Source organism: Lytechinus pictus, chromosome 9, assembly GCF_037042905.1.
Source record: "Lytechinus pictus isolate F3 Inbred chromosome 9, Lp3.0, whole genome shotgun sequence".
NCBI lineage: Eukaryota > Metazoa > Echinodermata > Echinoidea > Temnopleuroida > Toxopneustidae > Lytechinus > Lytechinus pictus.
Window position 1 is genome coordinate 10,349,434 of NC_087253.1, and position 15,044 is coordinate 10,364,477.

Consider the following 15,044-nt stretch of genomic DNA (forward strand, 5'->3'; position numbering starts at 1 on the left):
CCACAAGAAAGGAACACCAGACGTTCGTGAAATCGCTCATAACATAAAAACAGCTATATGAAAAACCCACCAAGGGGCCGTTTCATAAAGTTGTTAATAAGTTATGAGGGACTTTCAGAATACATGTAGCTACTGATCATTTCTTGTGGTAAATGATATTCACCAGTAAATGTTCATTGTGAGAACCAGTCGTTCTAAAGGTCACTTGTAAAATACGAAGAGCTTTATGAAATGGTCAACAGGTGCCAGCTATCACAGAACCTTGCCACTGACTTACCCTCTCCTCCTGACTACCGATATCTTTGCACCCCTCCATGCTATCCTGGTGCTCCTCCATCACGATGTGTTGTAGGAACGGTCCCAGAAGGGGGTGTCTTTTAGACCAGAGATAAGTATCTGTTCCTTCTATCATCGCATGGCTTAGCAAGCTGTGAAAGAGGAACAATAATCGTTTCAGGGGGTATCTTTTACACCAGGGCCCCGTCTTACAAAGAGTTACGACTGATCCATTCAATCGTAATTCTATGGAAATCCATCAGTGTCATAATTTTCTCTACAGGCAATTGGCAAAATGTCCTTTGTAAACAAAGAAGAACACACCAAATTGTCAAGAAATCAATTAATTTATGGATATACATTCATATCTAGAAAAATTGTTGAACAAACATGCATTATACAGTCATGCATACATGTATGTTGACTTTGCTGGCTTTCCATAGTTGCGATTGATCGGACCAATCGCAATTCTTTGTAAGACGGGCCCCAGATATACACATTAGTGTCTGTTACAATTTGCAGATTTGGAGTTCTGTCTCGGACTTCTTTATTTTCCTACAATAATTATAAAAGATCATAGAAAATGAGGCACAAGAGTTGCCGTTTCATTGCATAAAAAATCAAGTGTGAAGTATCAAGGCCCCTTTCAAATCTGGTCACAATTTCAAGAGGTGTTCAACAGATGTCAGACTTTTGTTTTAGTGAGTTTTTGTGCTATTTTCTTCTTGGGTTATGTTCCCCAAAATATTTATCACTGATTATTAAAGTTATAAATTCCATCCAAATTGTCATAGCTTTCATTGTTTATAAACACATTGCATAGCTTTTGGTCCACCTTCAATGTACCATAGATGGTAAGACAAAACGTAGATGCACTCACGGATCCAGGAGGGGGGGGGGCAGAGCCGGCCCGTGCCCCCCCTCCCCATTTTGAGAGGCACAATCAAAATTTGAAATGTAAAAATGCCGTTGAAACAGAAGTGTGCGCCCCCCCCCCTTTTGAAAGTGAAGACCTTTTTTTTTTTGGTTGTTACATTTTTCCTTGGGAAAATGTCCCCCCCCCCCCTCTTTTGGAAAATCCTGGATCCACCCCTGCGTAGATGGTAAGAAAAAACCAATCCATGTACTATCATGCACAGAGAAGATATTCACCTTTGCTTTCTCTCCCATATGCAAGCATAGATGCACATCTGATTAAACTCCCTGGTTAGAAATCCATCAGGAACCTGAACCTCTCTCAAAAGCTTGACCCCTTCCAAAGCACCAAGGTGACCGACCAATAGGAAGGCTATCCTCTGCCATGTGACCGTAGGTGACCAATCAGGAACACTCGCTTTCGCTTGGGAGTGAGTTGAACCCAGATCTTCTTGTACATTTTCTTGAAGAGTACTGCAATTTTCAATGCCTTCTTCTGATTGGCCATACAATCCCTCCGAGTTACTGTCCCTTTGGATAGTACTGATCTCACACTCCTCTAATCTCTGCTTGCATTTTTCTGTCAAGCCTTCTGATTGGGTCTTTGGCTGTGATGCCTCCGTGATTGACCAGTCACATTCCGGCTTGGTACTATCGTCCGTTACCTCTGCCTCTTTCACACCCGTTTCACCGTCAACATGGGAAGTCGATTTGGATACACTCTTTATAGCGTAAGGTGACAGAATGGCTCCACAATTCAAGCAATTTCTCTGAGACAAACGTTTCTTCCCCTTGCAAGATGGCTGACATTTTTTCATCCATCCCAAAACGGTTTTCCATTCTTCCGCAGAAGCAGGTATCAAGTCTGCAATAAAATGAGACAATGTATAGATAATAAACAAATATATCAGGCTTTGAGAAATTATAGGGGAATTATTTATCCGAGGTTGGTCTGGCAATTACTATAGTAAACTATAGTAAATAATAGTAGTTTTGCCAGTCCAACCGAGGATTAATAATTCCCACTATGCTTTCGAAGGAAACGCCTGATATATATGTTTTATATCCTACTTTATAATTTAGAACCAAAATCTATGCACTAAGCTTGCAGAGTCCGGTTACTTGCGTTGGATGGCCCACTTTTCCCCAATCTGAACGCTGATTGGCCTGCCCCGATGCATCACAGGACTTGCCCGGGAGAGACAGCTCGCTGAGTTTAGCTCAATATCCAATTTTCTCAAATAATGACGTCAGAATATTGGTATAGTGAAAAATATATCGAGGTCTGACGCCACGCAACATCATAGTTAAAATGTATTTGGTCACATGATGCTATTTGAACCAATCACTATACAGGATTTAATCTATGTAGGAATTAAGAATGAATATAGTTAAAATGTATTTGGTCACATGATGCTACAATTTGAACCAATCACTATACAGGATTCAATCTATGTAGGAATTGAGAATGAATATAGTAATAATAACAGAGTCTTTCCCATGAGGTCAAGGTCCAGGAGCCAGAGGATTACATTAATTGTATAATCGAAAAATTATTTTCGACTGAGCATCAACTTATAATCCATGCTTTCCATTTCAAAACATGCCCCAGAGGCACATACATGTAGTTGACCCCACTATATGTGTGAAAAATTATATGCGTTTTTTTTAAGTGTATATTTCAGCTTACGTTGAAGATCGGGCTAAGCGGAACCTTTTTTTATGTAAACATGTACATAGACAAACGTACGTATCTCCATCTCCAACAGCTCTCCATAATAAGAATTATCCCTCTATTTCTTCAGAAGAAATGAGTGCATTATATGTTTATACTTAAATATATTAGAAGGTTCTATGAAGAGATGTGTTCCAGAAATTGATTTAGGTCAATATTGAATGAAGAAAAGTGATACAAATGGCATAGGATATGACACATGTATTAGTGAACTTCATCTTGGCTCTCACCTTTCTCAATTAATGCAACATCTCCAAGTTGAATGCAGATTTTCAGAGCGTCCATCTTGCGATCTTTCTCCCTGCGTAACAGGACGACTGCCCCTCTCCAGTAGCCGGCCCTTAAAAACAGAGGTAACAGATCGTCTACAGGAGCACTACCGGAGGTCAGGATTAGGTCAAGGGTCAGGTCATGTGACCATGTTATCAGGTGACTCCCAAGCCTGGGTGAATGAAATCACAAGCAAGATACAAAAACAAAGGAAGTGGAAAAATTAATGATAACTATAGCTGATGATGGATATTTAAATTGCTTAATGGAGTATCATGGCCCTCCCCCCCTCGACTAATCGCGCAATGTTTCCGAAATGCAAAAAGATAGCATCGCAAAATTTTATGACTTTTTCTTTTTAAGTCTTGTGCAACTTTTAAGATCAAAGTCACGACATACAAGTATAGCATCACGCACCACGTGACTTTTTACGAGACAATGTCATGCCAAAAATGGCTAATTTTTATAGTTTACATACAAAGTCTGAGGGAGATGAAATTCATAAAAGGGTGATTATTTTCATTCTAATTGGTCTGCTTAATGAATTTAGGATTTAATTTAGTTGCAATATTGACTGTAATAGTTTCCATTAAAAAAAAAACAATGAAAAAACAGAGAAATACATAAATTCTAAAAACAAAGAAATACATAAGTAAAAAATTGGCTTTCGCTATTTTCCCTTGTAGAAACCTTTAAATTAGATTGAAAAGATGAAAAAAAGGGCAATCTGAAGTGAAATTGGGTGTTAAATATGCAAATAACGTTTTTTCACGAAAAAATTAGCATATTTTATTCATGATAAATGAAAAAAAATTATTTTCAGAATCTTTTTTATACTAGCTCGTAGTTTATGTGGTACAGAATGTGCATGCCGAATTTCGGCGCGATCGCACAAACAGCGGCCGAGATCAGAAGGGGGGCCATCAAATGGTCTATGACCTAGGTCATAGGTCATCTGAACCTCAGGCAGGATGTTCAGTAATACATGTACTTGATCACCCTTATGTTGAAGTTTCATGAACTAGGTCCATATATTTTCTTAGTTATGATGACATTTCAAAAACTTAACCTTCAGTTAAGATTTGATGTTGACGCCGACGTCGGAAAAGCAGCACCTATGGTCTCGCTCTGCTATGCAGGCAAGACAAAAGAGCCCAAGAGAATTCCCATTTACTGCAATGGTAAATCCACAGCAGCAGATTTATGCAGAAGGTTGTGAAAAGTAACGAGCGAAAATAAAAATAAAAAATTGCCTGTTAGAAGCCATGTTGAAATGATTTGTTAGTATATAAATTCTCCCAGTTAACATTTACATTATGAAATCAATTCATCTTTGATAAATTTCACTTACTTTGGAAGTATGCCGCAATCACAAAATAGGTCACTGGGACTTGGCGTGTCAAAGGTCACTGCAGCTTCTGCTAGACTTAAAACCAGTGGTTTTAATGCCATCACTTGATCTATGAATTTTGTCCTGGAGGGTTACAAAACACAGGCACATGTAAGAGTGAATTATTTGACATAAACGCCTTCTATGTCATTTTTTAAAGACATTGATATAGGCTAATTTTGAATTCCTTTGGACAATAAAAAATGATAGTATATCAGCCATGAAAACAAAGTTTTGATTAAAAAACATGAATAGAGTGTAAATCCTGAGCTTAAAATATTTGATATTCCCATCTGAAAAAGGGTCAATTCAGGCACATTGTAGGAAAATTGTGAGGTGGATATGGATCACAGTAAAAAAAAAAACTGATATGTTTCATTATTATTACTTTGAGTTTTGACATATAGGACTGAGACATTCTAAGAACATCATGTCATCATATGAAAATGATGACTATCTTCCTATTTTTCATCCTGAACGCGAGATGAAACTTGTTGATATTCCATTCTGAAAAAAGGGACAATTTGATTATTAAATTAATATCTTAACTATTAATCTAATATGCCTAATGAGAGCATGGAATCTGTTAATATTATGGCCTGAAAACTGGACATTTAAAGCACTTTTGTAATTATGAATAAGATGCATGAGTTAATATATTTTCAACAATCAATGCGAGCGCAAATCGCAGGCAAGTTGCCAGGAATAGAGCATGCAAACTAAATAAATAACCTGGAGACTCCAGTTTTCTGTTTCTAAAATACCAATTTTGTGTTCATCGCTGTTCTAAACCTTACACTCCACATTCTTTGGTGACATATACAAGACATACGATAAGGCATTGTAAAAATAGCAATTCTCAGAAAAACGTCAGTTTCCACGCGAATAAGTCTCGGCAAACACTGTGAACATGTTTGATAAGCAAATATTTCATTAATATTTTATTGAATTTTCTTTTTCATGATTTTCCCTTTATACTTTTTCTTGTTATTCAAATTACCTAACTAAAAAAAAATTATTTTCTAATAAATTCTGTATTCCGTGGGATTCATCCGTTTTTTAAACAAAATTATCTAACTTAAAAAATCCTTTTCTATTAAATTCTGTATTCCGTGGGATACATCTGTTCTTTAAACATAAAATTTGGGGACTCTAAAACTGACCAAAACCACAAAGATCCCTATTTCAAATTGAAGTACTTATAGGAGATCAATACACACAGAAAATTATAAAGAATAATAGTTCCAGACCATTGTATTACAAGAAACCCTGTTTACCTGTTGCTATGTGGGTGAGTCCTTGGGAACGCTTCTACATAATGCAGGATGAGATCCTTGGGCTGGTCATGTAGTATCTGATAAACATGCCACGGGCTGATGGATGGAAAGTCCGATATCATCATATCCAAAGCTTTCTGGGAATCTAAGCCGCAAAGCCTGTAACAAAAGATTTTAAAGGAGAATGAAACTCTTGGAGCAAGTTAGCTTTTGTGAAAGCAGAAAAATCAAAGAATAAGATCAACAAAACTTTGAGTAAAATAGGAGTAGCAATAAAAGAGTTATGAGCATTTGAATGTCGAGATCACTAATGCTATGGAGATCCTCCCATTGGCAATGCGACCAAGACCTGTGATGTCACACACGTACAACTCTCCCATTTGGACACTGAAAATATACCCCAAAACATCTCTTTTTGCCCATTCTAATCATATGACAAATGATTCATCAATGATATAATGTTGTGAAACCTCTGTACTTGTCATCTCATAAAGAGAACACCTCACCTTGTGATAGACTCTATAAAAGTGAGAATATAAGTGAAATAAGTACTAAAGTAATGAGGGAGTTGTACGTGTGTGATATCACAGATCTTGGTCGCATTGCCGTTGGGAGGATCTACATGGCACTAGTGATCTCATTATTCGAATGCTCATAACTTTCTTATTATTCATTCAATCTTCCTCAAACTTTCAACAATATGTTTCTTTGATTTTTCTCTTTGATATGGATTCAGCTGGTTTCAAGGGTTTCATTCTCCTTTAAATGGTATAATCATAATAGGCATTTAAAGAGCGCCATCTATCTAGAAATATTCTATTCCGAGGCGCGATGTTATTATTACCCCGGCTTTAGCTCGAGCTGCCTTTCAGCGCTCATGCATTCAAGGAATTAATCCTGCCGGGTACCCATTCACCTCACCTGGGTTGAGTGCAGCACAATGTGAATAAATTTCTTGCTGAAAGGAAATTACGCCATGGCTGGGATCACAATGGTATGTGGAGTCTTGTGGCCCAGTGGATTAGTCTCTGGACATGATAAAATAAGAAAGTTATGAAATTTTAAAGTTTGCTTATTTTGATATGCACGACTTGGTGACATGCAAATGAGACAGACAAAGACGTCCCTTCCTCACACTTTGAATTATAAAGAGGGTCGTAGGTTTGAATCCAAGGGATGGTGTAATTCCCATCAACAAGAAATTGATTCACAATGTGCTGCACTCAACCCAGGTGAGGTAAATGGATGTTTGGCAGGGTAATCATGCTGCATTACTCTACAGCGCTTAGAGACTTCTGATAAATAATAATAAATGTACTTGCTTTATATAGTGTAATACTGTATACTGCAATGATGTACACGTACATGTACCTTTGCAGAAGGCCGAGATACTGCGGCAGATTTCTGGAGATGAGGTCGGCACTCAATAACTGGTCAATGGTTTCCTGTAAATCTATGCTGTCTTGATCATCAGGATAGCTGTTTGTCGTTGCAGCTGAAAAAAACAAAAACCAACAGTTAGACGAATCAAACTGAGAAATCAATGGGGGTATAAGTAAGGCATATTTCGTGACTTGCTCAGCTAAAGGTCAAGTCCACCCCAGAAAAATGTTGATTTGAATGAATAGAGAAAAATCAAACTTACAGTATCTAGCATAACGCTGAAAATTCATCAAAATTGGATGTAAAAGAAGAAAGTTATAACATTTCAAACTTCGCTTATTTTTCGTAAAACAGTGATGTGCACAACTTAGTGACATGCAAACGAGACAGACGATGATGTCCCGCACTCACTATTTTTTTTCTTGAATTACACAATATTTCATTTTTTGCAGATTTGACAATAAGGACCAACTTGACGGAACCATATCTTATTTAACATTGCTAATTCCACATGTTCAGGGAGGAATAAATTGTTGTTTCACTTGGCAATGAGGAGAAAATCAGAATATTTCATATGATAAAATACAAAAAGAAATAGTGAGTGGATGATGTCATCAGTCTCCTCATTTGTATACCAACCAGGATGTGCATATAACTAATTTGTGAAATGAAGCAAAACTTTAACATAGTTTACATCTGATTTTCAAGAAATTTTCAGTGTTATGCTTTTTAGATTTTTCTCTTTTTATTCAAATCAACTTTTTGTTAGGGTGGACTTTTCCTTTACAGGGGCTGCGGAACGATGTTCATAGTGGGGGTACAGAACCAAAAGTGGGGGTTTTGGAAAGCTGAAGCGCCCCCCCCTTCTCATCTCATATCTCCTTCTCTCGCCTTGTCCCATCTCATCTCATCTTATCTTATCTTATACTCTACCTTCCACTTCCTCAGCTCTCAATGTCACCCCTTCTTTCTATCCACTATTCTAGGACTCACAACATGGGGTACAGTGGGGGCGTCGTGGTCTAGTGGTTACGAATCTCGGCTTTCAATGAAAGGGGCGTGTTTCCTTCAGCAAGAAATTTATCCACATTGTGCGGCACTCAACCCAGGTGAGGTGAATTCCTTAAATGCACCAAGCACCTTTAGCAGCTGGAGCTACAGCCGGGGTGATATACAGTGCGCCATTGAATTGGAAACTAGATAAATCGGCAGCTCATAAATGCTATATATTATTATTACCGTAAACCTCTTCCTTGGAAAATACTACTTTTGCCAATTTGAAGTATGAAAGCTAATCAATTAGGGCTTCAACCAATTCATTTTCCTAAATGAGACTCTGTGCATAATGTATGTATTATGTACCCTTTCACAAGGAAAAATATTTTCATCGTACGATGTATCAAGTTCCCCACAGTGGAGCAAGTACTCACCCCTTTCACACTGTAGAAGAGTTTTAAACGCTTCATGATAGCAGCTCTGCTTGTATTGCAGTACCTCCATAATCCTCCGTCTGTCCAGTAATCTGAAATGCTTCTTGATGAATACAGATCTGCATTCATCCAACTCTGAAATAAATATAATAATGATTACAAATTTAGTTTCACTTTTGTTTATTACTGTATTTATACTTATCATGTACTTATTATTTCTCCCCCCCCCCCCTTATACACCCATACATAGATAAATTTTGAATACAGTGCATCCCCCAAAAGAAACCAAAACCACAATTCAGAGTAATCCTTTGCTTTCATGATCATAAATTTGCTTCATGAAATGTACATGAATGAACAGATATGCATCTCTTCTTTCAATTGAAGCCAATATCAATGTTGATAATGCAAGCATGAATAAGTTTGAACAATGAAAATTGGTGCTACCAAATTTTCATTTGCATGAGCAAATTACGATTTTTTAGTAGCTTTTTCTAGCTTTTACTGCTATCTATTTGAAAAGTTCACAACTTAAATATCCATCTTTTCTTCTTTCACATCATGTATGAATCATGCATGGTCGAGAAAATATTGATCATAAACATGCTTGATTTCTAGCGATTTGACGGATCGTTGAAAAACATGGTTCACTTTACAACAAAGCAACAGACAATGGGCTAACAGCGAATTCACTACCTTTCTCCATTTCTGATTGAGGAGCCTCCTCTGCTTCTCTCTCATCACCACGCCCTTCTTCATTTGCATAGATATCAAGAGTAAAGCTGAGCATTGCTAGGCGACTGACATCCTCCCTGATAGTCACTGGTAGATGTGATGGGTTGATGCCTTCACAGTCAGATGTCTCTTCCAGCTTATCAACCCAAGTCTGTAGAACACCTCTCATGGTGCTGGGGGCGTAACGGGTCTTAGGGTCTTCAGAGATTTGCTTGCTACAAAAAAATATACATGAGTATTATTAGTTTAGTGGTTCAAGGAGGATAGTTAAAGAAGACATTGAGAAGTGGAAATAATCATATGTCTCTTCTAGCTTATCAACCCCAGTCTGTAGAACACCTCTCATGGCACTGGGAGGGGAAACGCATCTTAGGGTCTTCTGAGATTTGCTTGCTACAAAAAACATTACAAATGATGATTATAATAACATCATATTTTACTCAAGGTAGTTCCGAAATCTGTTCTCCCAGCATGCCCTGCTTAACATGATGTTATCATATCCAGCATCAGCACAGTTAACAAGTGAGCATAAACACCTCTGCACACATAATTTGGTTCTGGTTCTTGCACTGTATTGCAATTCACAGAAAAGTGAAAATGAAACTGCTCGTCAATCAATTTCAAAAGAGCCAGTATGCGGCAATCACTGATCATGTCTGACACTAAATGTACATTTGCCTTTATGAGCTCCCCAATATACTGTATATATAATTAAGAATTATTTGGAAATACTAAATAATTACATCTACATAAATGACAGTAGGATTTGAGAATGAAACAGGTAAGTTTTAAGGATCAACGTAAGATCAACAAAGCATAAATTACAACAAAAGAAAAAAGACGAGTCAAAACAACATGGTCTTGTGCAAGAACTTACAGAGCAGTCTTTGTAGCTTCAATCACATCATCGAGCCTGGAATCAATTTCGATCTCTTCACTCTCTTGTGAAAACCACCCATTATCAGATGAACGAGCTCCAACTGAAGGTGAAGTTCCCGGTGGAGGCTGGGACCTCTCAGTAGACTGCTGATAGGCAATCTCCTTGTGCTGTATGGCCGAGGAGGACCCTTTCCTGCGTGTGGGGCTTGCCGAGACGGGGCTCGGGGAGGGGGAAGGGCGTGGCTGGAGTGGGGGTGTAGAACGCTCCTCTTCTTTGGGTGAGAGGGGGTTGCTGTCGCCGATGGACTGGAGGAAGGTCTTGGTCTTCGTTAATTTTGATGCGAGGCTGAGGAGAATGGAAAGAAGAAAACATATTAATCTTCAATAAAAATACATGCGCTGCATCTATATAGCGTCATCTATATACATGTACCTCCACTCAACCCGGGTGAGGAAATTCATTCCTGTGTGCTGTGTAAAAGGCTTGCTGGGCTAAAGTACCCCTTTGGACGCACAATGGTACGTGATATGGACTATGCTGCAATCCTATGACAAAAGGAAGCGACTCTTATTTTTGTCAAAAATGATTTTTTTTTTCCTGCTATGGGATATTTTCTTTGTTTTCTACATGATGCTAAAGGAATTAACAGTCATGTAACCCCAATTTCTGAAATACACCCCAGTAAAAGACATTTCAATTCTCTAATATAGGATTATACCTAATATATATACCTGTCTTTGACGGATTTGAGATTAATCTGAGCGGTAGAGTTCAAGATAATCTGCTGCGTTTCCATCAATCCACTCGAATGAGGTAACCCCGACGTTGCGGCTATGATCACGTTGGAAGACGGCAGGGTGGAGCTTACCGGCGAGGGTCTCTGAGCTTCCTTCTTAGGCGACATGGCTGGGGAAGGGATGGTGGGTGAAGGGGTCGATTTGAGGGAGCGAGGCTGGGATGAGGAATGGGGGGAGAGGTCTGGTAGACTTGTCGGTCGGTAAAGGACAGAGCCAGGGGCTGGGGAATGTAGAGGTGATGGCTTCCTTGATACAGTTGCGGCTGAAATGAAAGCACACAATGTATGTTTATATTTTTATTGTTATACAGGTACATGTATTTCTTAAAATATATATTTGTTACTGAATCTGACCAAACATCTCAGTGACCTTTGACCCCATGGCCCCAAAATCTAGTCAGATCACAAATCTCATATCACAAGTATAAAAAAAAACAGTATCAAAATTAATCTATCATCTCGTTAACTTTTTTTATAAATATCTCAATAAATGATCAATTTTCTTCGATTTTTTTTTCATGTACTTCTTTGTTTATCAATTTTTGGATTCATTTTTTTTCAAAGAAATTTTTGGGGAGAAGCATAAAATCAAATGATCTATAAAAAAACTACTCACTGATGTCTATCACTCTACTCTTCGTCTTTTTCCGTTTTGGAGATTCCGATGGGGTTTGCCTTCCTGACGATTCATCAGCAAGTTGGTTGATTTTCCCCTTTCTCTCTTGCTGGGTGTACTGGCTCCTTGTTACAGACTGGATCAATTCGGTTTCAGCATCTGGAAACTGGGCATCTCCTTCCTCCATCTCAAGGTCATCCTCAATGACAATCTCCAGGTTTTCGGCTGAACTGGATTTCCTTGAAGCATTGGGAATCTGAATTGAAAGCGGTGACATGGTTGAATCTGTGGCGCTTGATAAGCTAAACGAGCTGCCAACGCTGGAGTCTTTAGACGTATGGGACGTTGAAAGGATGCTGTCGTCTGTTGACAGGTGGTTTGGGGAATGCCTCGACTCGAGAGGACTCCTGCAAGATTCTTCCGATTGGTCAACTGCTTTCACCTCAGTGACGTCGACCAAAGCGAGGTTATCCCGAACAAGATCGTCATTAAGAGACACAGATTGATCGGATTCTTCACCAAGACAAGCAATGTCTTCTCTCTGATGAGGTGCATTCTCATTTCCAATGGAAGGCACTAGGACATGACAGCTTTGGTTTTGAGGAACGGTCTCTTCTACCTCACATGTGGAAGAGGGAAAGCAGTCATCCGATGGGCTAAGCCCGAATCCAGACACATCCAGCCCAAACCCAGACACATCAACTGAAATGCTTTCTTGGTTGACCTTACTCACATTCTCATCCAGTCTGGAATGGTACAATTCCTCTCCTGTTGTATGGTTCATACATGCAACCTCCTGGAATTGGGATTCCTCAGTTTCATCATTAACTTCAGTTTCTTTACTCAAAAGGCACACGTCAAGTAATACAGTTGTGTCTACACTAAACGATTCTTTGGTTTCTCCTGCTTCAGCACCTGTTGTATATCTTTGGTTTCCAATGTCCTCTGCTTTCTTTGCAGTCTCCTCTATACAGACACCCTTGTCTCTTAGTTCAAGCAAATGAATATCATCTAAGGCAGTCTTTGAGTCTTTCTGTACTTCAGGACCTTCTAACTTCGGGTTGTGATTATCCTCTGAGATACTTGATAAAGATTCCATTTGGTTGCTTTCAGTGATACCCACAGGCTTGTCCACCCCACTGCTTCTGAGCGCAAGTTGTTCAAACGAAATTCCTCCAACTGCAATTGCATCTGGCGTCCTTGCTTCCATTTCTTTCACGGCTTCTTCAGAATCTGCTCCTGGGCCACTGGTTTTACCATGCTCCTCTTGAGAACAATCACCTACGAGGACCTCTTCATCCTTAGTCATGTCTAAAGCTTTACCCTTCTCTTGCAGCATCTGACCCTGATGCAACCTATCGCTCTCGGTCAGATCATCCATCATCACCTGGCCACTTTCTTCCTCACCTTGCACTCCAATTGAAACTTCCTCAGGTTCCTCTCTTTCTGTGAGAATGGTTTGATTTGCAGTACTGGACGAATCCATGTCCATGGAATTGCCTTGGACCTGGATCTGGCCATCTGTCGCAGATCCTACCTTCTCTGCGTCTTGTTTCCAGAGACCCTTCTCCCGAGGAGCTTCTATTTCATCAGAACATATGTTACTCTCATTAGAATGAGTCCAAGTATCATGCTCCTCAGAGGAATGTTGCCTAATATCCAATGAAGGCTCACATGAGTCTAAATGACTACTTAAAGGACTCAGAGTTTCCATTCCAGGGTCTGTTGCATCAGTAATTCTTTCCGGTGTGTCCACCTTGTTGCTGCTTATATCCTCCGCTTCTTTAACAGCAGACTCAACATCCCGTTTCTCTTGGTGTTCTATGACCTCACAACAATCAACAACATTGCTATTTTCCTCCTCCGCAACACAGCCATCACCTGCAACATCCACTTGGGCCAAACGAAGTCCGTTCTCTCTAATGACTTGGGTATCCACTGCGTCCTGCAAAGATCCACTCTGTTCACCCAGAGCAATGTCTCCCGTAACAGCATCGCCGCTGCTGGTTTCTTCCTCGAGGCTCTTGTCTTTGACCACAGTATGTGCCCTCCCATTGTCTCTGATTCCTGAGTTGATAGTATCGTTCTGAGTTGCATCCTTTGATGGTTGTCCTACCATGGTAAGACTTGTCTCTTGGATCGTATCCTGGCTGGTCCATTCTAGGCTTGCTTGAAGTCTCTCCATGTGGGCATCGTACCTAAGAGAAAATAAATAAATAATAATAATAATTATAGAGGATTTGTATAGCGCATGTATCCACCTTGCTAGGTGCTCAAAGCGCTCCTATATTTACCCCGGCTAAGCTAGTCTACTGATTCTGGCGCACACAGTTTTTTAAGGAATCACTTCCTGCTTACTTCCATTTACCTCACCTGGGTCGAGTGCAGCACAGTGTGGATAAATTTCTTGCTTAAGGAAAACACGCCATGGCTAGGATTCGAACCCACGACCCTCTGTTTGAAAGGCGAGAGTCAGAACCACTAGACCACGATGCACCCATTTAATGAAATACATAAATAAAAAATCAATATTTATCACTTTAGAAATATTGTTTGTCTGTCCCAATAGAACGGTTAAGACTACATTGGCGTTGATTCGGCAGACTCATAACCACACGATAAGGGCAAAGTCAGTTTTGGAGGCTTTGAATGAGATTACAAATCTTGGAATTGTGATTTTTCAGAGTCTTGCCTCAATTAAAAAAAAAAACAGAACTTTGAAAATCATTCAAGGCGAGACTCGACCCTGCGTCAATGACCTTGACTGCAGTGAACTCATAATAGCGCACCGTTTTACCAATCGCGCCACACCAGACGAGCTGGTCGACACATTGTAAAGTACGCTATATTCTGTTCCATGAATATTCACGAGGCGTAGTCTTACTAAATAAACCCTATTGGGTGCTAAGTCGGCTGAATCAATGCCAATATAGTCTTAACCCGATAAAACATGCTCTTATGTCCATTGCTTGCTTAAGTACATGAAATTCCCTTCCTATATTACTTCTGTTGATGCTAGGATAGATCTCCATACAGGAATAATGACATATCTTATTTACAATATCCAAGTCACATATCATTGCTTGGGTGACAAGGAGACCGTTGCATAATAACTTAAGCCTTACATGTCCACTATGGCCAGTAATCTGAAGTCAGGTTTAACTTAGACCATGGTCTAACTCTGTGCTAAAAGTATAGGAAGCCAAAAGTGTCAAAATTTGTATTAAGTTGTACGTTTCTTATGTTTACTCAGCTCTTTCCTGATTCATCCATGGTGAAGACAACCATCTATTTATATTTCCTTGACAATTATGAATGATTTGAGAGTCAAATGAGCTGAA

At 39.3% G+C, this 15,044-nt stretch overlaps 1 protein-coding gene across 3 annotated transcripts in view; it reads right to left on the reverse strand.

The window, feature by feature from the left end:
• The window catches only part of LOC129268309 (uncharacterized), a 41,763-nt gene that overhangs the window by 11,627 nt on the left and 15,092 nt on the right, over nt 1–15,044 (reverse strand). For 2 of the 3 annotated variants that reach the window (XM_064104637.1, XM_064104639.1), the window contains 11 exons: nt 11,704–13,901; nt 11,023–11,350; nt 10,289–10,636; nt 9,373–9,626; nt 8,677–8,811; nt 7,235–7,358; nt 5,864–6,022; nt 4,548–4,670; nt 3,157–3,368; nt 1,429–2,056; nt 278–428 (listed from right to left, as the gene is read on the reverse strand). In XM_064104637.1, the coding sequence (XP_063960707.1) occupies nt 278–428; nt 1,429–2,056; nt 3,157–3,368; nt 4,548–4,670; nt 5,864–6,022; nt 7,235–7,358; nt 8,677–8,811; nt 9,373–9,626; nt 10,289–10,636; nt 11,023–11,350; nt 11,704–13,901 (4,660 nt within the window). The remainder of the gene's footprint in view (nt 1–277; nt 429–1,428; nt 2,057–3,156; nt 3,369–4,547; nt 4,671–5,863; nt 6,023–7,234; nt 7,359–8,676; nt 8,812–9,372; nt 9,627–10,288; nt 10,637–11,022; nt 11,351–11,703; nt 13,902–15,044) is intronic. The other variant, XM_064104638.1, reaches the window with a different exon arrangement.